At 37.7% G+C, this 24,738-nt stretch overlaps 1 protein-coding gene across 1 annotated transcript in view; it reads right to left on the reverse strand.

Annotated features, from left to right (window-relative positions):
* Positions 1 to 1,156: 1,156 nt before the first annotated feature.
* Positions 1,157 to 24,738, reverse strand: part of CLIC4 (chloride intracellular channel 4) — a 33,543-nt gene continuing 9,961 nt past the window's right edge. The window contains exons 2-6 of the mRNA XM_068917757.1: positions 17,553 to 17,662; positions 11,605 to 11,730; positions 10,074 to 10,180; positions 6,690 to 6,871; positions 1,157 to 5,882 (exon numbers count right to left, since the gene is read on the reverse strand). Of these exons, the coding sequence (XP_068773858.1) occupies positions 5,718 to 5,882; positions 6,690 to 6,871; positions 10,074 to 10,180; positions 11,605 to 11,730; positions 17,553 to 17,662 (690 nt within the window). The 3' untranslated portion in view covers positions 1,157 to 5,717. The remainder of the gene's footprint in view (positions 5,883 to 6,689; positions 6,872 to 10,073; positions 10,181 to 11,604; positions 11,731 to 17,552; positions 17,663 to 24,738) is intronic.

Consider the following 24,738-nt stretch of genomic DNA (forward strand, 5'->3'; position numbering starts at 1 on the left):
TCACAGTTACTACATACTCCAATCTAGGTGGTCCAGATCCTCAACCGCTGGAGTTTGTTACAAACCTCCAAACTAGTTTTCCTCATGGAACACGGTAACATTTTTGGAGAGATAAGCCAGAGCTATGAAACCTAGATTCAAGTTTCAAGTTCAAGATTATTTGGATCAGAGCTGTCCCTGAGAACAGGGAGAAGGCAGTTGTCAAAAACAGATATGAAACTTTAGGCCTCACCTAGCTCCCCTCAAGCTCTTAAATTCTTTCCATTGCTCACAGTCAGCAGCTACTCAACTCTTTGGGAGTGGGCTCCTCAGCTTTCACTGAATCCAAAATCCAGCTGTTTCTTGCTGGGACATCCAGGAGGAACCTTCCACACCAGACTGTTCAGCCACTTGAGGTGTCTTAAAACAAAATTTAGCAAAAGTAGAAGGATTATTAGCTGGTCAAAAGCAGCTCTTGCAGCAAATCACGGTCATAAAACATATTTATCATGAGATAAACACCCGAGACGACTGCCTTTGCCATGCAGAAAGAGCATCTTCATAGCTCAACACTGCTCCCTTCCAGTCCGCTCTTCACATTAACAGGGTGTTACCTCATAGTCCGCAGTACTGCATTTCAAGAAAGTATGTGACCACACTCCAACAAGGTGACTGCAGATCTTATTGCAAAACCCCGCTCTGATCACAAACATCACGGTCAGTACAATCGCACAGCAGTACAGATATGTATTCCTACCATGTGTTTAATTGCTGGATTTGTTCCTACTTCAAGCATGTCTGTTGCTCTGCTGCACATGCTCAAACACAGATGATGGTATCCCAGATTACAGGCTCCAGGAATGTCTTCTGGATTCCACAAATTTCCTTTCAAAAACAAAAATCAGACCCCAGATGCACCTCAAACACTCAAGACAGACAAGAGATTGACACGATAACGCTTAGGAAGTTTTGAAGAAAACTTCCACTAGCGTCTGGTGGTCTTTGCTCTGAAGACCTAGTACCTAGTTAACATACTCAAATTAAAAGCAGGGGTGTATGGGGATTACCAGTGACTAGTTAGGACATATTTGCAAGCAAAAGACAGTAAGGAAACATGGCTGAAACTAAGAATAAGAGCACTGAAGTCTGACATGCACAGTTTCTTTAGACACATCAATTCAATCTCAGCTCTTGAAACGGCTGTTTTTATTGGACTATTTGAGTATAAACAAGTTTCTCCGAGCAAACATAAGAATTTTATTTGACATATTTTTAATCAGTTCTCCAATAGCAGAACTTAACCCCGTTTAACTTTGAAAATCTAGTATTCCAGAGAAAACAAGCTACCAAAATTTAAGTTCCTAAGAGTTTGCACTAAAATCCGAAAACAACTTCAGAGTTTCTGTAGGAGAATCCAGTATTTCCCAACTCATTCTATTCCTTTCTGTTAAGGAGCATTATAGCCCATTACAATGCAAGAAATGGCACATATTCTGCCATAGGTCACAATGCCACTGGTAAACAGAGAAGGCCAAAAACTGAACATTACTATAGAGTGTCATTCTGTAGTTCAGCACACTGCATTCTAGTCATAGCTTACACATACACAAACTGTAGCCTTCAGAAATAACAGAAAGATCTGCTTGGTAGTGAAAATATAATTTTATTTTTAACAATAGCTGCCAGCAGTATACTGGTATATCAGTAAAAGATGTTCCAGAGAGTGAAAGACATAAGCAAACTAAAATGTTGTATCAACTCTTCAAGTATTTCTGCATACAACGCTCCAATTCTTGATGTCCTTGGGAGTCTCTATATGCTCTTCTGCTCCACTATTCTCCCATCCCCCCTCCACACGTGCACCCTCCAGAAACAAAATGTAATAGTTGGTGGCACAGGTTCTGAGGCAGATCAAATATTTTTCACTTGGGATAAAGCTTTCTTCTGAAAATATAAATTGGATGTGTGCAGATAGTCCTACGAGTGGCAAAGAGTAAAAAAAAAAGTTGACTGTACTTGGCCACTTTTTGTTCTACACTGAGATAGGCATCAGTGGGTTTGGCTCAAGCATCTTCAATTTATTCATGTCTGTGCTCCTTTGATATGAAATGCTAATTTGCTACTTTAGCATAAAAACTTGATTACATCTCCCTTCTTATCATGGAATTGCACGCAACTCTCACTCAATCCGTTTAGACATGCCCATTGCGGAAAAAACACCAATTTTATGGGAAAATACAAATGTACAAGCTACATGGCTGCAACTGTCCGCGTGGGACTTTTATACACACCAGCAGTGAACAGTAGATGCATAGGGAAGTTTTGGAGTGCATGAAATTGTTTCAGAAGTTCACATGCCTCTTGTTCAACAGGCAGCTCTGTACATATAAGGAGTCTCTTCAAGAAGGAAAGCTTTGTTAAGAAAAAATCATGCATATACTATAATCTGTGCTCCCACACAAAAATAGGGTGAAGATGATGGATTTTCCCTTTATGTTCAGGAAGTGCACGAGTCACCTGTTTTAATGGGAACTGAAGAATATTTCAGCTGGAGAATAAAGTTATTCAGCATGCTAATACATGCAACCAACTTGCAAACTGGAATGCCTACTTGAAAGGGTAACTGCTGTTTTTAAATTGTAGAAGGGGCTAGAAGCATCATTTTAAATTTAAACAGGGGGTAGATTAATTGCTGTTTGATGAAATTAAAAATGCATTTAAAGATCAGATTGTAAACAAGTTGACAGAACTCAAGAATTTACATAGTTATGAAAGGGCCTTTTTAATTAATGCAGCGCTGGTGATTGGGGCCAGATGAAAGTGCTCTACCCACACCAGACGCTAAACCTTTTACACACCACCCTCGCTGTTCTGATCTGAAGGGATCACCTACAGAGGTGAAAGCTATTCACTCTCCATTAGATTCCTGGCTCCGCTGAAGCCAGCTAGAGGCTGGCCAGCTTCTGTTACAACACAACTAAACTGTGCAATAGGAAGCCAGAAAGATACTAACTCCTTTCACATAGGACAGTTAGCAGCTGTCATATGGTAATCGCCTTATAAACTGCTCACCTGGTCCTCATTTGGATTACACCTATGAGGGAAAGGCTCTGACACTCAATACTTCACTGTATTGAGATAAGAAATACATTAGTTACAGCGAGAGCTTTAACTTTGTTTACAAGCTTTCAGACACAATCATTAAAATACTTAATGCTGAGTATAACATATTACAATTGTTTGAAGATTGCCTAAAAAGCAGAGAGAATATATTATCTATAAAAGAGAACAAGCCTGGCATTTTAACAAGTTAAGCATTTGTGTGCATTGATATGTAGGCAGTGCACACAACTAGAAAACTGCATGAAAGCGTTTTCATGACCATATGCACATAGTTGCCTGGTGTACTGAAACGTGTGTAAACAATGGCTAATTTGTGTTTAAAAGGAGTAAGACCTGATTACTACAACCTCAGACAACTTCCAAGAGCCATCCTGATCTAGGTTTTAACGTAGAGTTAAAAATTTAACAAAACTATGCCCACAGTTACTTTGCTTCCTATTTTCTGTTTTTAAAGGTTAACTATACAATGGCAAAGAGCACCAGACCAATGAGGTTTTGTGTTTTTTTTTTTTTTTAAACCCTATGTTTCATTAAAAGTGCTTTTATCTAACAAGAGAGGAAGTCATTCCTCTTTCTAGATGTCACGTTATAGCAAAGACTGAATTCCTAAAGAGGATTATTACTGCTGAGAAACTTTATTCAGGATGAGAACGTGACATTAGAATACAGGAATTATAAAATGGCTACAATTAAGTTCTTCCTAAACAGGTTGCTCTGCAGATCCTGTGCCTATATACCTCTAATAAATCATAATAGGGTCTAAACGTATCTACGGCTGTCCTCGAAAGCCACGTAACAGGATTGCTAATTGCCTTTATATTGGAATTCTAGTTCTAGGAAGGCGAGACAAGGCACCACAAGCCATGTATACAAATATGGATCTTTTACTCTACCTCTTCTATGTCAAGCTAACCTCATGGGTATATATAAAGTAGCAAAAGCAGGATGCTTAGAAAAGTCAAGCTGTTTTTCATAAAGCCAGTGCTTACCAAAAAAATTAGTGTATAAAAGTGTTTACGTGAGCATTTTCATGTTATTGCAGGATGTTAAATATTCCAAGAACAACCTACAAGGAATAGCACTTTCCAGCTTTTAAAATCAGTTAAATATAAAAGTATCTTTACAAAAAAATAGGCATATAAGTCTAGCATTCTTTGGAGTTGTTTATGATGGTCTTCTAAAAATAACCTAGTAGTTTATTTCATGCATCAAAATCATTAATTTTAAACAAGAAAACTATTCCCTGGTTTAGAAATATTTGAAAATTGCTTTTAAAAAAATTGTAGTGCTATTCCTCAGTGTTGCTGTAAAAATATTATGTATAGTAGTGCAATCATTATGATAATGCAAAATTGCAGTCCAGGTACACAGACAAGCAATTAAGATAAAGCCAATGTAAAGGACTGGGTTTTCATGCACCATTTCTTTACAAGAGTAACTAATAGAGTTTCCTTTCAGGAGAAAGGCATAATACAATTTAAGGCAAATGCTATCTTTAAAGGTCACTTTAGCTTTCTTCAGGAAAAAAAAAAAAAAAGCTTAAAAAAGTTCCCAGAAAGATTCCACCTTTAACTGCTGTAAATGTTTGGTCTTGCATCACTAATCATTGCACTACTATTCACCATATACAGTAGCTATCTGTCAACTACAACACTAATGTTTACATGTACTTTGTTTATGACAGCACAGGTTTTCTAAGTAAATATTGCCAGAAAGACCTACACAAAACAAAGGTTCTTAACTACCAAAAAGAAAGCCACTTGTAATTTTTAAGGTGAACAGATAGCAAGCACCCAGCTCTTTTGGTTTCATGATGTAAAAGGGCATCTTGATAATTATTCATCTGCTGCAACTCAGAATTCAGGACAAACATAGGTTGGTGATTTTTTTTTTTTTTTTTTTTGGCAAGCTCTTGAAGTCACACAGCTAAACACTAACTCTGAACTGTGAGCTTCCCGCTATAGCATTCAGGCCTAGATTCAAACTTCCCTGATGCTTGAGGTCATTCAAATACAAGTTTCACATTTGTGCCCATTCACAATCGTCCCCGTGATTTCAAATCCAAGGAAAAAAAAAAAAAACAAACTTTTTTTTAAAAACTGTTGCCAAATAGTCTACAAATGGCTTTTTTGGATAATAAGCTCCCTTCTACATGTAAATGGCATAGACAAGCAGGTACAGTTCAATGCGTCACAGATGGGACAACTGTGTGTAAATCTTCTGGAAAAACAATAAATTCCAAAATACATAAATATTCCTTGTACCATATAGAAAGACAGTATCCTAGACCAATTTGTAGACAGGGAACAAATGTTTGCAAAGAAAAATAGCAGGGGCTAGTTAACCCTTCATACTGAAGAATCTAGAGTTACCCCAGTGCAATATTAACATAACTACATTAATGATATTCAGACTTGCTATGAAAGAAGGTAAGGAAAAACAAGCCTATAATTAAAGTCTGCAAACTTTAGGTAATTACTGTACCTGGTCTATCCACCATAACTTTTAATAACTGCAAGTTCATGCAAAAAAATTGCTATCTTATACAAAAAGAGCAGTCTGTTAGAAGCATTGTTATGGAATATGCAAGAAGTCATCTCTTTTGCAAGTGCTGTTTACTTAGTGAGTCTCTTGGCTACATCACTGTAAGCTATTTCAATTTCTTTGTCTCCAGGACAGGTATTGGTGAATTCATCCCTGCTATAAGCATTTGTCAGGTATCTCCAAATCCCTGTCATACTCTTGGGAATCTCAAAGTTGCGATATTTTTTGGCCACCACCTAGAACAAAAAAAATTAGATTATGAATTTATATCCTTCAACTTAAACCAGTTTTCCATTCCATATCTCACTCTTCTTACATTGAGCTTACGTACTGCAAGGGTAAAGTCACTTCTGAATTCAGTAGAACCTGCCCCTCTGGGATGTGCCTGGACCTGGCAGCATACTGCCTCGCTTAGTTTGTATTACTGCCCTCACATGAGGTAAATACCTCTGCATGTAGGCATAAACTTAATCTGTGGCTCCATCTGCAGTACAAAACTGACAAAGACTGTGAAAAGCAATCAAGCCATCGTTATACAGGCAAAATCTTCACTCCCACAGTTATCCTTTACTACCTCTCTTTCTTTCTAGACTTCTAGCTTTTTGTTCATTTTTGTTTTTTTATAATCCTTGTGTTTTGCATTGTGCTACTTACTTTGTTACTAACAGAACAGTTTTCTCTCCAGATGTGAGGACATCCACTTAAACATTAACCGGTCACATGACATCCACTTTCGTTCCACTACCTCATTCTTTTAAGTGTTGCAACTTATTCCTGTGATCATGTTGCCAGTGCAGTAAAATGGGATTTTGCTTACATCACCTGCTACTCTACTTGTCTGCTGCTTCTCACCTTCACTGAATTCAACTCCCGTCCAACTTGATGTACTGTTAAAACTACAGTTACATTTATATAACTACAGTTACATTTATATGGGAACTTACATATAGTTGAAATGAGACGGACACCCAAATGTCATAAACCGTAAGCATCTTTCACTTCATTATCACGTTACTACACAAAACACACCACAAGCCACTTACCTTGACAATATGTAGTTTCGGTAGCAGGTTGCAGTCTGCTAATGTCATCTCATTGCCATCCAAAAACTTGCGGGTAGAAATTGCAATATCTTCCATGCTATTTTCATCTATCTCATCAGGAAGAGGAGAGTTCAGATACTCATCCAGTTTCTGGAGGGTTTTCAAGAGGCCACGTTCTAAGGCTACAAAGGAAGGAACAGGTTTAAAAACCACAGCGCACACATTTCAGAGAGAGTTACTATTTAGAATACTAAATATTGGAATTCTGATATTGGTACCAGACCCCGAGATAAAGTGTCAGAGAACTGAAACAAAGTGAAATAAAAAAGCTCATAAAGATGAATCAAAGTTTCCTGAAACTCCATGCTGAAAGGTGTTAAAATCAGGATCGTGCTCTCAAAGTAAAGATGTAGCTACCTAGAACTCCAGAGGAGAACAATTGTTTCCCTTACTACAGGGCTGCTACAAAGGCTACCTGAAATAATTCACATCACTGTACTCCCCAGAACAGAGCATATACTGAAGGATTCCCAAGCTCAGTGTAAGTTTTACAGCAACACCACTGCCAGAGCTGCCTTTGTGGTCACTAGTAGCACTAAAACTGACCTGAAATCTTTGCTACCAAAAACCAAACAAACTTTAAAGCCCTTTAAATATCACACAGATGCAGGTTATCTAAAAGCGGGTTTATACATGAGCTTGCACTAGTTTAAAATACACAAAGACTGTCCACAAGTGTTTTATTTTTGGTTTAAAAGTGGCTTATGTCAGTTTCTTGAGACTTTTCCTAACTGGCTTAAACTAATTAGAGTTAAGCCATGCTAGGGTTTGCATTCACTTAAACTTAATCTGTTTAATGTCACATGTTCAGCTAAACTGGCACAACTAAACGTGCAGACTACACTTGAAGAGGTTAATTGAAAACAACAGCAGAGGGCAGCATACCCCACAAAACTGAAAGGCATTCTTGGTAAGCCTTAGTATTTGCAAGCATTTTGCCTCCTTCCGTTTGAAAGGCTGCAGAAAGGCATTCTCATTCCATGACTTATTTAAGTTTTCCCTCCAAGCATGGAGGATAAAAGATGGGTACTAAATGATTTAAAGGACGAATTCTGCATTCTTTATCTCTTATTGATCTCAAGATTTTGAATTGCTGAAGCAGGCATTCTCACCTTCCAGCTACTACTTTCTCTCCATCCAGAAAGGCCTTAATCCTTTAAAAAAAGCAAGATGAACTAGGCTTCACACGGAAGTCTGAATGGGAGCAATCAATGCAAGAAAGGTCAAACATCAAGTATGCCGTAAGGCCTTTCAACACATGCAAGGAAACTTAACCCCTGGGGCATGACCCAAACTCTGCATGGAATACAGTACTGGCCCTTAAAGTCCTTACTATTCAGTTCAAGAGCTTTGACTGGCTGTTGCATAGTTAAGTTTCCACGTCAGGGAAATTCACAGTGCATGCATATCCCACTAAAGTACCCCAGTGCAAGAAAAATAAGTGGAGAGAATTGCTCTGCTTAAAATATAAGCTTAAAGAGACAGAAGGGTACATGCAGGGGATAAGATTCTTGATCCGTTACTGTCTTTCAGTTTATCTAACATCTGCTCAGTATTGCAGTTTCACATTGATCATTAAATCATAGCTAAGCATTTAACCAAATTCCCTACTCCTTTGGAACTGGCAAGCAAAATTCACAGACTTGCAAGCACACTTCATGGTTCAGTGAAGCATCTGTAACAACTTTCACCTAAATGCAGAGCATGCAACTTTGCTACAGCTTCATAGTTTGCAAATTAAATTTCCAAATCTTACCTTAGAAGAGGTTACAGAACAGTTTAAAGGATGTTAATGAGAAATTAACAGAAATAAAGACAAAAGAAATACAAAGCAGAATACTGATTTGGACAACAGTGACCTCCACCTGCTCCACAACGGATTTAGATTAAAGTCACCTCCTGTGACACGCTGCTGCTCAGAGAAATGAAAGTCAAAACTGACACCGAGAGAGAGAACAGAAGGAAAGCACGTTTTCAGCTTTAACTTTGAATCTACACCTCCATCGCTGAGAATTAAAAGCATCGTTAATGACCTGTATTAGCAATCTTTTTAGACTATGAAGTGTTGTGCCATTTTCAGAAGTAAAATATTCTGACTGAAAGCTTAAAATGGCAGAAAGGAAGAAGGGGAAATTCAAAAAGGGTGGGAAAAGTCAAGAACTGGAGAAAGTCACTGTACCGCATGTTTGTAAAACTAGTTTGGCTACAAAGAGAAGTCTTGTCAAATAAAAGTAAATTAGGACTTTGTCTTTCACAACTTACTGCTAACATTTTGGACCAATGCCTCTACACTTTCCCTTAAGAAATCACCAAGACTATACACGTGCCTCTCTCTCAAATACACCTACTATAATACACCTATTAAGGCCAAAGCAACAGAGTGAAAACTTCTGTCAACAGGAGGAGATATACATTTCAGGTGTCTGATGGCAGAAGAACCTGAAGTAGCCCTCCACAGCTAACTGATTTAAGCACAAGTATTTCAACACACGTGACTAAAAATTTGAAGAGGAAGGTGACCAACTCGCAGTGAAAACCCCACAAGTCTTACTCTGCATCTTTCCCAAGGAAACCTCTCAAAACGTACTGCCACTCTCGGGCTAGTTTACTGGAGATCACTAGAAGCCCTCCTTCCCCTCCTCAGATGAAGCCATGCAGCTTCTGGCAACAGAAGATGAGCATTCGTAGCATGTCACTGGAATCTTATGACTGCTCTGTTGAGGCATACTAATAATTCTTGCATCATATTATTGTTCCAAAGGATTAAAAATCTACACGTTCCCATAAAGGAAGACTTTGATCTAGGCAATATAAAACCCAGGATCTGCCGCTATAAACAGGTTTGCTTTTTTGTACGCTTACAACTCAAGCACTCCGGTAATTAGGGGTCAGTGCCATTCATCAGATGAATAGTAACAGCATTTACAGCACAGCAAATTTTTCATCCTGCAGAACTGTATCAAATTGGTCAGAAGCAGTTATCACCACTAGCTGGTCCCATAATAGAAGAGGAAGTCAGGCTAAATAGCGCTATTTTATACTGTACACGTGATCCTCAGGAGTTGTTCAGAATATCTGTCCATGCCATTAAAACTGCAAGGAAAGACTGTTTTATGTATTACAAAAGTGACTTGAAGACTTTTTTCTTAATAGGACAGCTTCTTGAGGGCTTTCCCTTGAAGTTACTTTATGTAACAACAATACTGTCTAAGCAGACTATTATATTCTGCCCTAACTTTGAAAGGACAAATAGGAGGAGGGGAAAAAAATCGCAGAAAAGACCAACACACAAGACTATGAAACAATAGGCCCCAAGTAACCTACCTTCATTAGCCTCTGGTCTAGAATTTTTGATAAATGCAGAAAATTTGGCAAATATATCCATTCCAGCAGTGTTAGATTCTGGATGCTTTGGTGAAAGCTTTAGGTACCTAAAAAGTAGAAAGGATTAGATCTATAGTACATTCAACAGAATAATGATCATCACATATTCATTAGCATGAAATACCTATAGAAAAAAAAAAAAAAGCTCATTTACCAATTTATTCATTTTCAGATTAATTTGGAAGATTTACTCCTTACATGTAGTATCAGACATTCTCACTGAGTTAAAGATTCAAGTGCAACACTTTGAAAATCACTTTTCAGAGGAATAACAAAGCACATTTCTTCTTTCTAAATCAGGCATATACTCCAAGCACAGTCTTTGAAACAGTCCATGGCTGGAGCAGCAAGCTACCTCACTGTAGCGCAGAGTGCTGCCAAAGGACCGAACACAGTCCCATATACAATAATACAGTTCGGGATCGAACAGACAGCTGTCTAATACTCTTGTCCATTTACTTCTCTGTTCACAGGAGAGTTTTTTTTGTTTAAATTAAAATCTAGCGGCCCTAGAAGACCACGGACCCCAAATTCTGTAATGAAAAAGACAAAAGTCTTGTCATGCCAAAAAGATTAAAAACAGTTCAGTTTCCTGGAGGCAGTGCTTGCATTTTACCCTTGCCTGCCAGTTGAGGGAGAAGGAAGCCAAGAGTTCGGAAAACACTTGAACACATCCCACACTTGCGCTGCATGGTCTAATTATAATCAAACACTGTTCAGGATTTCCCATCACAATTTCCAAAACACTAAAGATGCAATCTCCAGGGCACATCTTTACGTCTCGTATAAAAGAGCCGTATTTTCAAAAAATTACTTCCAATTTGCGTTGAGTAATCATCAGTTTTGTACAATTAGCAATGGTCCATCTGCTTATAGAGAGCTACACAGGAATACTGGGAAAAATTTAACATGAAACATGAAGTGCAGGGATATTTCTGAGAGAACAAGAAAACAGCCAGTTCTTGAACACTGAAATATCACCTTACTTCTAGGAAAATGGCTACCAATACAACTCTCATAAGGACACGGCAAATCTCCTTAAAATAGATTTCCACAGTGGTTTATTACTGAGTCAGGACTAAGTTTTGCATAGCAGACGCATCTTCAGTTACATTATTTGGACACATCATCTAAGGTGGCCTGCCCCAGTTATCAGAAGTGAAGGTAATGTAGTCTGAAAAATGCAGGTATAGGAAGGGTGACAGAAGTCTAAGAAGGGTGACAAGAGTCTAGGAAGGACAATTTTTAAAATAATTTTTAAAGAAAATATTTTTTAATATACAAATAGGGGAGCTGGAGGAACGAAAGGAATGACAAACCAGAGTTCCAAGCTATTAAAGTCCAAATTTCAGTTTACTAACACTGAAGAACTTTAATTAATACAGAAAACCTCCCTCAGAACAATCCATCTAATCTAAGGTAATCAAATGATACTGTTAACAAATAACCAAATTATCATTTTAACACTTACTTGGGTGGACACAAAACTTCTTCCAGGAACTCTTCAATCTTATTCACATCTGTTCTCACTTCACCATTGTAAGTTATAAAGGGTGGATGAGTGCCTGGAGCCAAATTTTGAAGGTCTGCTGGTTTTCTACAGTGAAATACAAATCAATACAAAAGTAAGCATAGGACCATCCATGACCCTAGCTTTTAATGCGATGATCACATAAGCACTGCCTGAGGTTTGTCTCTTCATGGTATTTCATATAAACAGAAATTCAACACCTTAAGGTTTAAAAAGGTATCACCAGTCTTCTGAAAAAGAGTTTAAGACTTGATTAGCATTTTGAATATTTCTTTGATAACAGTTAAAAGTCTTTAAAAACAACTGCTTCCTCCTCCCTTCTGGTTTTATCTCAACTTAACAATAGGATGTTGACAGTGTGTTAGTGTGTGTGTGTGTGGGGGGAAGTATATATACCACCCTCCTTTATGCATACACTCTTTCTCTCAAGGTCTACAGTACAGAGTTTATCAATAGCACAATCTGAGATCAATGATAATCCTACCCCCTCACACAGAGTTTCTCTTGAAATAAGAGAGTCAGAGTACATTTATATAAACTATTTATTATGTGCACACACGCTCTGGTTCTAGGCAAGGTGACAGATATTTAAACATCACACTGAAAAATCAAGATGGAAGTAAATAAACTTTTCACAGATTTGGGCAAGGGGAGGAAAATCTTGACATTACCATGACTAGACACAAGAGAAACATGGAATCAAGCTTAAAATACTCAAACATTTCTAAATCATAAGTCAGTTTCGATGACACCTCTCGCTTTTGTGAGATTCACTCCAGCTCCTTTTATACTAATCCTTATCAACCTAAGCCAGTCTATTTTATAAACAATTGGCTTCTCTTTCCTCTAGCTGGGCCTTGATGCTACAGTGACAATGAAAGACACTGCAGGCATTTGTCTAAAACCTGGCACATCAGCTGCACATACACATGTACCTACTCATTCCCCCCAAGATGTCAGCTTACTCCCTTCAGTGTAAAGCTCTCATATCTGTTTCCATCAGTAGGATCAGACAAAAAGTTGAAGTTAATCCAATAATGGGAAGTCGTTTTATTACAAGCTATAAAATCCAAAGCATCACCTAAAAAGCGGTAGCCAATTTTTCCCTGGTAAACCATCATGATACTAGTTACTCTCATGCTAGTACAACTGTCTCACTTCAAGCAGAAATAAAATTACAGTACCGCTTGGCACTTTCAGGAGCAGCACTTAAAAGTCTCCCTGTGATGAAGCTACTGACTACAGCACAGAACGACTGCTCAGAAGCACGAACACTGATTTTTCAAAGACCTTTTCCACGTTCTAGAGAACAGCGTGCAATTGCTCATTCCTCAGACAGCCTCGCAGTCATCTGGCAGCACGTGCGATCCAGATTAGGCACAAGCATACAATTACATTTCTATCAAGTTATCCAGAACATACGCTACAGGATGAATACCACCTTTTGCTAGAGCTACGAGGAACGAGGAACAACAGATGCTATCTGATTTCATAGGAAGTTTGCCAAGATAAAGTTGCCCCTTTGTTACTGTTTGAACAAATCCAAACGAGAGAGTAACCCTTGAACTGGTTCTGTGCTTTGCACCATGTAGCCACATTTCTGAGTCAGCACCAGGCATCCTATCACTGGACTTACTTTATAATGGAATTACAGTTCAAGAAACCCCCCTGACCATACTGGACAGAGAAACTGGACTAGCTGCACGGTCCTCAGGCTAGCATGAAAAAGCAATGTTTTTGGAGAACGCATTCAAACTCTGTTAACCAAGCACAGTTCTAAGTTTCGTCCAGTGGAAACGTACACTTTCAAGTGCTTACAGAATTACAAACCCCTGGTAGAATTTCATTCCCTGCTCACAGATGAACCTTTTAAGCTGGGGGGGGGGGGGAGGCGGAGAAGACAACAGCAGCATATCAGTATGTAGCTCCAAAGAGCACCTATGACATATGAAATATGTGATGAGTACGTAAAACTAAATGAGAAAGACTTATTTTTGCACTCAGGTACATTAAACACCCTACTTTTAGGCAGGTGACAGAAGGTAGATATTAATACTTTTCATAATTTTAACAATTTTCAATCAATTGTTAAGTTTCTTACTTTTAGGATTTAAAGTCTGTCATCAGTCAATGCTTTAAGTAGCTTAACACTTCATTTAAATACAGCTTTGTAACCCACAACAATTATGGGAAGTCATTGTGGCTCTCTTCCAATTTTGCATGTTGGATAGATAAAATTCTTCAAAAGGAATGTTATTTTAAAAACAAACACAGGCAAGACATCCGGATTTGCAGTAATGCAGTCAAAGGAAAGACTTGATTTCAGAAACAGACAAGTTTAATGACCTATCGAAAAAGAGTTTTCCAAAGGATCAGAGCTCTTTTATTAACCCCTTTGGTCACTCCAGTTAGGTCACCCGTATCTTTCAGAAAAAAAGAAGACACCAAAAAAAAAAAAAAGTAGAGATTAACATCCCATAGCCAAAGCCCAGACATAATACAGGGTTTGACTTCCAGTTTGCCTCTCTTGCCAGTAGATCATAAACAAATCCTGGCTTACCACATACAAACCACAGTCTTTAGAGCACCCTGAGAGCACTGGAATATCCTTAAAAGGCTAACAGTATCACCTCCCTTAAAGTTCAAGCAAGAAGGCAATTAAAAAAAAAAAAAATATATATATATATATATATATATATATATAGCCAAGTTTACTTCAGGGATAAAACTGGGCAATTAAAAAAAAACAAAAAAAAAAACAAACAAAAACCCACCCAAAACAAAACAAAAAATTCTGTAATCAGTCAAAACAATTCCATGAGTTAGTCATGCTTGTAATATACCTGCACCTATGTTTACTGTGGTAATTGGTGGTAGGACCACATATTTAAATATCTGACTATCACTAGTTAATTAAACGGGCAAACTGCTTAACGTCAGAGTTAAGCCATAAACATTTCATGGCTCTGCCACAGACCAGAAGAGCAATTAGTGTTCAAATAATTTCTTGAAGATCAGACAAAAGCCAGCCCCCAGATGCAATATGCTCTACAATGATATATAAATTACATGAATACTGCAACGAGTGTCTGGAGAATAACGTGAAGAAAAAAAGCCAGCAGGAAAAAAAAAAACCGTCTCCAGTCCCCAAGCTGAAGTAACATTCACCTCTGGGCAATCTTTAATATTTACTAATCCCTTTATTTAATCTTTGTCTTTCAACATAACTGTAAAACCACACAATCAAGATGTTTAAAATTGTATTTCAAAACTTAACTGAATGCAAGCTGGCCTTGAATGTTGTTACAAGCCTAACAAATGGTTTATGTACTGCAACCCTGCTCTAGCCACCAGAACAAGTCTAAGCTCTGCACATTGAAATGCTGCTTCTGAGAAGGGAAAGAATAAAGCCTCTGTCTGACTACACAGAAGCAAGAAATGCATTATTTCTTTGAAAGGGCGGTATGCCCCACTTAGTTTTCCTATGTGCATATTTTTGTGTCCAAAGTTATTAAGGGTAGAATTGAGAACTGCTAAATGTTCTTTTGTTAGCACAGTACTATGCTTAATGCAATTATGGAAGGGAAAAACATACAACGTAAAAAGTCAATCAAATCAGATTCAGTTTTTCCTATGTGTCCCAAGTTACTTGCTTGTGAACTTTTGTACCCATCGATGACCTTTTAAGTCTCAAAAACAGTCAGAACTTGCCTTAGTGTTCTACAGAAGTTACACTGTCTACGAGGCAGAAGCGTGTTTTGCAAGTAAACCCATAGTTTTTTGGCTAGTAAAATAAATTCTGATGCATAATAAAACATTAGAACCCAGCCTGTCAACGTATGTGCCTTTCCTCTAACAGGAACAAGAAAAGAGTAATTGGCTTGAATAACGTACTTTAAGACGTCACAAGAAACTCTTACGAGACATTAAGGCAACTTCTAGTACTTATTACCGTCCTGATAATGCTAATGGAAAAAAGAAATGTTTTGTACAAGATTTTTTTGAATCGTTAGCCGATTTTGACATTCTGCAAGTTACGTTATACCACAACCAGGTATAGACAACCCAGAACAGAAAAACTAAAGCTTCAGAAATCTAAGAGGAACTAGGTTTATATCAACATCTATTCAAATCTGAATTAACTTTAGTAGTTGCTCTTTTCCTTTACCAGAGGATTCATTCAGTGGACAGCAAAGAAAATAAAGTTCATTTGATCTTTTCCCATGCAGCTTTTGAATTTTGCACCTATTTTGTATTCTCCCCTCCCCAAGCTAAAAAAGCAGAGAGGAAGCTTTCTGTTACGGCAAAAAAAAAAAAAAAAAAAAAAAAAGGACAGTTTTAATCATCTGCAACCAACTTATGCGGTAAATATTAATTTTTGCATCCCATTCCCCCAGCCAATTAACTCAAAGTTGTCAAAGGATCACAAATAAGGCCAATTCAACAGGAACCTTTGGCACTTTTATGATATTTCTCTGGCTGGTTCACCAGTACTAACACATCTAAATATCAAATGGTTCCTTCAACCTTTTCCCCATTCCCCCCCCCCACAGACAACTGTAATAGGTTAAGTGTGCCATCATTAAAAGTAAAAAGTCGACAACTGCAAACACTACCTAAACACAGGCTCTAAACCATAGGTGGTGCTAAATGGAAGATATATTTGGTTTGTGTATGCTAGCAGCAATAATTGTATTTGCAGTAAAATCCCATATAGGCTAGAGAAAATCCCTTAAACGCATGCATACTTCACAAAGGCTGCTTTCTTCCCCTGTGCTTTTGAGTGGTCTGCCACAGCCATATCATACATGTAAATATATACATTGGTGGCCAGCATTGAAGCAAGCAGCACAGAATTAGGTAACAGCAGTCAACTGAAAAAAAAAATACTTTTAAGAGTCAAAAGGGATGAGGAGATGAGTTATTTCTTAAAGAGAACAATGAAAAAACAACACACAAGTCCTCTTCAAAAAAAAAGTTACAAGAGGAGGTTAAGTCTAGCAGAGTATAATTTCTTTCTTACACATTTTACTAGCTACCTTCTTTGGAGGACACTGTACATTTCCATTGGCTTTATTTCTGAAAATAAGGTTTGTAAGCACTAGCAGCCTCTCCTCTCTCCAGAGAGTTAAGTGACTAACATTACACCAATGCTGTGAAAACATTACTTCACACTGAAAACAAATACAAGGGCTCTGCTGAATTTAACATTTCCACTTCTAATAGAGTACACTCAGACTAAGGAAATCAAGTTTCCTGGATTCATATCTAGCCCTCCTTGCCCTCTGTGGTAGTCACTTCACAGATGGAGAAGTTACAATTCAGGTAACATTTAGCATGATGACATATTTGACAAGTGCTATACAAAGGCAGAGTATTTTACATTGTATTTCTGTCCACTTCTACTTCACTCAAATTTATCTCATGGACAGATATTTTCATATTGGTTTTACTTATTGCAAAGTAGCATTATCTTAATATCTTTAAGGGTAGACTATACATGATTTGTGATAGTTATCCAATATTCATTGGAGATTTATTCAAAGATTGGTTGATCCAATATACTCACCCAGCAGTCTTCACTTGTAGGGTCTCAATGTGAAGTTAGTAAGACTTAACATTCAGACATAAGAGACTACATGCCAGTTATCAGATATACAGCAGAAGAGCATCATTTAACAAATTCGAGAGAAATCTGTCAGACAAAGACTCTTCAGTTGCAGACATTTGCAAATAGCCATCAACGAATGCAGCATTTATGTAAAGGTTGCCTCCAAGTTTTTTGAAATTTCACAAAAAAAAACATGCAAGACCTAGAAACCCCAGAGAAACATTTGTCACACCAAATATTGTGCTCTTGCTTCCCAGACAAAGCAAGTATTCCTTACCTCTTCAGGTCAACTGTTGTGACACTAAATACCACTCCCTTCAGCCAAAGAATCATGAACAGCCTCTGAGAAAAGGGACAGTTGCCTATGCTTTCACCATCACTACCAGCCTGCAAAAGAGAACAGATCGTTACTATTAGAAGGTAGCAGTGTGCCATCTGTGCACGCTCACAATTACTAGAAGACCTATATTTAAAAACAGATTGAGTAACAAATTATGAGTTTTATTGCCTGTATTCTCCTCACATCACAAACTTTTCCAAAGACCTAACAAGTCCACCATCAAGCCTGGTACCATCTTGCAGGAACATTCCTTTACTGTCAAAATCCACCTGAAGCACTTGGGAGTGGATATCTTGAGGATATCCCCGTATAATGCACAAAGGCAAGCACCCTCAGAATATGCAAGTACTTTTCATATGCTGGGAAGGTATGCTTGGACTTCTGCATCCATTTTATTTGTTTCCATCCTTTTTGTTTCCTTGGACCATCCAACTTTTTTTTTTTTTTAAACAGCAGACATAAGGCTTTTATTATAGTGAAATTTATACATTTATAAAGTTGAGTAACCTATTTGCTTCTCATTTCCTCTAGCAGCTGTTTACAAATTGTATCAAAACTAGACTTCAGATAAGTGTGAAAGATGAGTTATTTTGTTAAGACAATCCAACTCCTTTTAGCAGTCAGGAAAGGACAGCTAATAAAATTTGTTTGAGCAGTCACACTTTCAGTGGCAATTTTCGGATGCCATTTGATTTATTTGCTTTATTCCTTCTTCCACAAAGCCTAGCCAACTAACTGTAGTCATCTGCCAGTTTATTGCTTATATCTATCACTGTGTAGTTCTGCCATGAGTCAACTGGAACCAGCAACTATAAATCTTTATTGGTGTTGCAAGGAAAGACATAACCATAAGTACATAGAGACTTAACTGACAATACAGTAATATTCCAAAGCTACTTTTTATAGGCAACTTATCAATCAGTGTCTTTGTCCTATCACAACAAAGGTCCATTGCACAACAGTAAGGCACTCCAGGGCACCCAGTGATGGCACGAATCTCATGATTGCTCTCTGACAATGAAGTATGTAATGCTTAGTTGGAAAAATTTAGCTTTTAGTGGACAAGTTTTAGACACTCAAAACCTTGAACCTTGTTGCAAAATCCCAATTTCTGAATAGAAAACTGATTCAGTAGTTAAAAAACAATTGTAAATGTAAAACTATCTAGACATACACTAAGTTTCACAAACTTTGATAGATTTTGCTTACTACAGTACTTCCAGGAATAATCTTAATTAATTAGTAAGAGTATCAAAACAGGCTAATTCCTTCATCATTACTATCTCTTGTCCCGTAGGCTGTTTTAAATTATAGCATAGGATATACTCACCGTACTCCTTGGAGAAAGGACAAAAACACTTGCACTCTTTTAAAGAGGCCTACTCTAAAAGGCTATTTAGAAGCAGAGCTACACAATTGGAAGGGTTAAGCACAAGGCATGGGTGTTGACTGGTGGCAACCCATCTTTAAAAAAAGAAAAAAGGGGTGGGGAACAGGAGGGGGAAAAAAAAAAGCAGCTGGCAAACAGTGTTATCACAAGAAAACTAAGCTTTAGGATCAGCACCAACCAGAGAGAGGCTTAGGAACTTGAGCAAAGGAACTCTTTCCTTCAGTTCTCTGCCAGGTCCCAGCCATGCACTTGTGGGGCAAGGAAGAAGCTTTCTTTACTTTCTACATCAGGAAAACTAAGAAATATCTAACAGCTCTTTCTTCAGAGGTCTGGAAATTTAAAAAAAGTTTTTCAAGTGCAGTTGTGGTCTTCAATTCAAAAAATATTTTATTTGAAAAGAACGGTCACAACACCTTTGCAGATAAGGCTGAGACTCCTTTGCTTGTTCTCTACAAATACAGGACATAAGGACTCAAACCAACTTATCTTGTCTCAGGCTTCTTTTGGTCTCATTGCGACAAGTACCTGTCCACTGACACAGAAGATTATCCTTTTGAATTCTTTGATGCATGGAGCACATAGTTATTTTTCTTCAAACCTTCATCAGTTTCATTAATGAAGATTTGAAAGAAGAAAAGAAGCTGCATTTTTGCCCAAGTTACAAATTGCCTTCTTTATGTTGGGAAAGTTTTCAGCAGATTAACAATACCAGATTGTCTTAGAAGCTGGCATGTGACTTTTTGGTGTCTGGGAAAAATGACATGCACATGGAATCATCACTACTGAGCTACTTCTCAGGGAACACACTGTCAAAAAATAGCCCAAGCTTCTCACCAGTGCATTCGTGAAACACACTGCAAAGGCACCTATCAAAAGCAGAAATCTGGGTCAAAGTTTGGTTACTCGGGGCATTCTGCTTTATACTACCTAAAACTAGAGTTTTCTATTGTGCATATAACAATTTTAAGAATTCTGACAACTACATGGAATTGTTCCTACCTTGGAATATTGAAAAACTGCAACTGAAAATAAACCAATCTCAAATTCAGGAAGTAATTTTGCTCAACTGTATTACAAATGAAATCTTAGTCCAAAGCAGAGCTGCTCTTAAGTCATAGAACTGAAGAAGAAATATTTTAAAACTTAAGGCACAAAACACAACAGTTGTTTCCATGAAGGTCAATTTTCCTAGGCCAAAACCAATACTAAACCCAAAGTGATGCCAATGAAGGCCAAAAAAGGTCAAATGCATTTACGTTGTAATACCACCTTTGACAGTAACTTTTCTTCTTTCCCCAAGCAAGCACAACACTCAAAATAAACAAACAATGAAGGGCATTTGCTTTTACTTAAGCAAGATGAGCTTTTTGGATAATATGAATCAAAAATAAAATAAAACATTACAGCCCATTAACATGCAGTGATTTGAAGAAAGCCTAATGCACTTCTACAGCTGCAGCTGAATACCTATACTGAGTACAGATTTTTATGTCTGCACTCAAAAGTTTGTCCCATTTATGCTCCAAAAAGTCCCAAGTTATTCCGAGCACAAACTGAAAGAGGAATGTAGTTAGAACGCCAAGAAACTTTTGGCTTCGGCACTCTTGAGCTGAAGAATTCTGCTATGTAACTGTTTGCCCGAGAGGTCCGTTTTATATCTTCTTCTATTTGATGCACTGGGAGCTACAGCGCACAGATCCCTTACGAGCGGTCATTAAGAGAAACACTACACTGGAGATGCAACACATTCTTCTCCTTCAATTACAAACGTGTTTTTTTCAGAGGGAGATGAATTTGGTGGATACTTGAGAGAGCTGATTATCAGTGGAGAGACTAATTTTCTCCATTGGAATAGGGCTGTGCTGACAGTAAACTATAAGCCTTTACATATTGTAATATTCTGAAATTCTGTGTGACTAGTCACACAAGCGGCTAATCAAATAACAACTGTTTCTTAAATTCACTGTTAGAAGCCAGAAACTTGGCGTCACCTGATCTTTGAATTCAGGCCACAACATTCTAGGCTATCTTCAGTGTTTCACTCCCATCGCCACCGGTTTCATTTCACAGGAGTAAAGAAAATATTAAATGTTGACTTCTTTATACAAATTCAGTCTAGGTTACTTGTTAATTCAGCAAGATTATTCTCATTCTCTACAGAGGAGCTCTGAACTTTTTTTCAAATTAATTTCCAAAAAAACATACTCCAGAGATCTTTAGTACTAAATAATGCGAACCTTCCTACATTTAAGACTATTTTCAGTTATCATCAAATCAAGCTGCTATCATCCATTGAAGGACTTATAGTTAAGAAGAACTTCACACTACTCTTATGTTCAACTGAATACCAGGTATTACACTTGCATAGTTTTAGGACCAGATAGAAAAAAAAGCACACCACCACCCATAGCAAGGTAACATGATATTTTTCACTAGTGAGTGAGTATTTTGCTTAAAGATTAAACAGAGCGTTAGCCTTGAAAAGCCTGGCTTCAGTTTACCAGAAGGGAAAGTACACTGCCAAACAGTGTTTAACTTGACCTAAGACCCATGACCAAGTCATGCCATGCTAGAGATGCTGTCCAGCAGTCCGAAAGGCTAACATCTGCTATAGAGAATGTGACAGTGAGAAAAGGTTAAAGACATTCACTTGCCTTAAACAAAACTGTGTTACACTCCAAGTTGGCTACCTTTAAAAAAGGGGGTGGGCGCAAAAAGGTGACAAAAATGGACCTTACATTAATTGTCAGGTGCGACTTCACGAGAAAGAGCTGGGCATTCAGACACTGCAGCACATACATTACAGTATAACATAAAAAACAAACAGGGCTGCTTTTCAAAAAAATCTAAATAAGAAAATAAGTTCAAATAAGAATGAAAGAGTTACAAAACACTAAAGCAAATAATCAGTATGCTCGCTGAGAAGACAACCCGGTTTATCGTAGCCCACAGACTTAAAACTACTGACAACTCCCAGTGCCAAGTAGTTCAGTCCATGCAGGAGTGCCAGCTACTTGGAAAAGAAATCTGCTTCTCCCACTGTCTGGGAGGCTGAATTTAGCTGATCCTGCCAATGCGGTAGCGACCTCCTCCCCTTCTCTTCCCCCAAAGCAGTTACTCCATTCAAATAAGATTATATCCTCCCCCTCATCCACTTTAGAGAAGCATGTCACAAAAATACCTTTTTGCCAAAGATGACTAATGAAGCTATTTGATTATACCACCAAGAAAGTCCCCACCCACCTAAATCCAGAGTCTGGAAAATTAAAGTCCAACTAATAAACAGATTAGGAAAAAACAAAGGGTATTTTAAAGCCCTGAATTCAGCAATCCTGAAACATACAGTAGTTCTCACTTAAAAAAAAAAAATCTACTGGGGAAAAATACACGAGAAAAACAGCATGATGCAAGTTCATTACCTCAAAACAGGCAATAATAATCAATCTTGTGTGTTTCATGAACAGCGATCTCATTCAAAAACTGAGTAAACCAACAATAATCCTATATGGATTCACATTTTTAGAGGAAATTGTTTAAGGTAAACTAATGAAGTGATTCAATGGAAAAACATACAGCAACTCAAAATCCCAGAGATGAAAGTATACAGAAAGGAGTGGCTCAATGTTCCACACATGACTACTGAAAACAGTCTGGTAATATCAGTCTAAATCCTTGCAGCGTCAACTCAGACCTTTATCTTGCCAAGCTGGATAAACAGAATTCCACGCTGTTTACTGGGCAGGGTTTTCAGATAAGATGTAAAACACCATGTCCATGCAAGGACTGTAACAATATTTGATATAACACCAATCAAATGCTTCCTCTTTATGGTGCCTTATATCAATTGTTTTCTGCTTCTGTTCAGCCAATAGATGGATAAGCTTCAGGGATGTTATATCTACGCATTTATTTTGCGAACCAAAATAGATCTTAAAGAGTCCCAAGTGTTAATGAAGCATCATTAAAAAAATGTGAAGGTAAGTTGAAGAATTCTGAAGTAAAAAATGTGATTTGTACATAACAACCAACGTTATTCTCACACTTTCAGATTTGTTAGTTTGATGGGAGGTTTTTTTTGTTTGTTTGTTTTTGTTTTTTTTAAATGGGAGGAACAGGTCATGGAGAATGCTAGAGTCAAACCCTGGATCTTTGATGCTAAGCAAATCTGGTTGAACCAGATTTAATCTGAGGTATGACAAGACAGAAAGGACACTTCCACTTGTCAGTTCATCTTTCTGCCCTCTCCAGAACAGCAGATAGCTAATGTCCCAACTTAAAAGTGACAGCTTCTGTTTCAGTGTGGCGTCCTCATACCACTAGGCAGACCAAATTAACAGGACGCTTAAAAGGGCATGAGCAGTGCCTTATGATAAATAATGCTGATATCGCTGATAGCCTTAAGAACTTCCCTGCCACAATATGCAAAATAGATGCAAGCTCAGGACAAGAAAAAAAGAAAATGAACAGCGTAATGCAGAAATTTCAGAATACTAGCAGGATCTTCTTGCCATATTTTGGTATAGATTGAATATATTTTATTATGGAGTTACTGGAAATATACAAGTAGTAGCAGCAGCAGGTACTGATTGTAACATACAATGAACTCAAAGCAATAAATATCATCTTAGCTACACTGAAAGCGAGCAGCTAAATTTACTCTAATCTTAATATTGAAAGATTATCTCTAGATACTTGACACAGACACATGCCACTACAGGACACTTTTCTTCCAGATTCAGCTGTTCTGGTAAGAAGTATAAAACAAAGAGTTACAGGAAAAAAAAAAACCTTTTTTTAAGATATTAACTGAAAGTTTAACACTAGTACTACCAAAATAGGCAAAACTAATTGAAATGAACAATTCTCAGGCTCTTGGTTATTAAAACATATTAAAATAAATAATAAAAAAAAACACACACACACAAACAGAGCATACCTACTATGCCAGCACAAACCAAAAGGCAACCTTGAACAATTCCTTCCCACATGTTTGTTGCCTTCTCCCACCAGACATACCAGTTGGTGTTCAAGCAATCAATGTTTCACAGTTGAAAACATCCTCTTACTTTAAGGATTAGCCAGTAGGAGCTGCCATCACCACATCCATGTGAAAGGAGAAAGGGAAAGACCTCGAAACCACTTTCTACACATACTTGGCCTAATAGGATGTTACTAGCCCATAGCCCTATAGGCAGAGGTGTCCAAAGACTGTGATGTCGATCCCAGCTGAAGAGTCTGGATCACCTCATAACAAAACCAAAGAGGCTAGAAGAAAGAACATTTAAAATATTTGCCCAAGACAGCACTGCTAGTCTCTCAAAGATTCTCTTTGTCTTGACCTTCCCTTTATGTTAGGATTCACAATCGGCAAAGACGCTAAATATTTAGCATACTATTTAACTTCCTTCGTCTCATTTCCGAGTGCTCATTTGTCATGTTCATTAATCAACTCTTTCCTCTAAAAGCCTCGGTTAATATTAAAAAAAAAAAACTATTGCACATTTAAAGATCCATACTGACCTCTCAAAAAGAGAGGGGAACAAAGGCAAATCTCAGACAAGTTCAGGCTGCTGCATATTTTTAAGTTTCAAGGTGCAGATCCCACGTATTCCAACTCATACCACAGCACAACTTTTTAGCAGAGCCACTGCACTTTCTGTAACACAAAGCAACCTTTAACGTATTTTGAAACGTATCCTACTCGTTTACTGCTAACGTAAGCTTAAAAGTCAC

Source organism: Struthio camelus, chromosome 23 (genome assembly GCF_040807025.1).
Source record: "Struthio camelus isolate bStrCam1 chromosome 23, bStrCam1.hap1, whole genome shotgun sequence".
Lineage (NCBI taxonomy): Eukaryota > Metazoa > Chordata > Aves > Struthioniformes > Struthionidae > Struthio > Struthio camelus.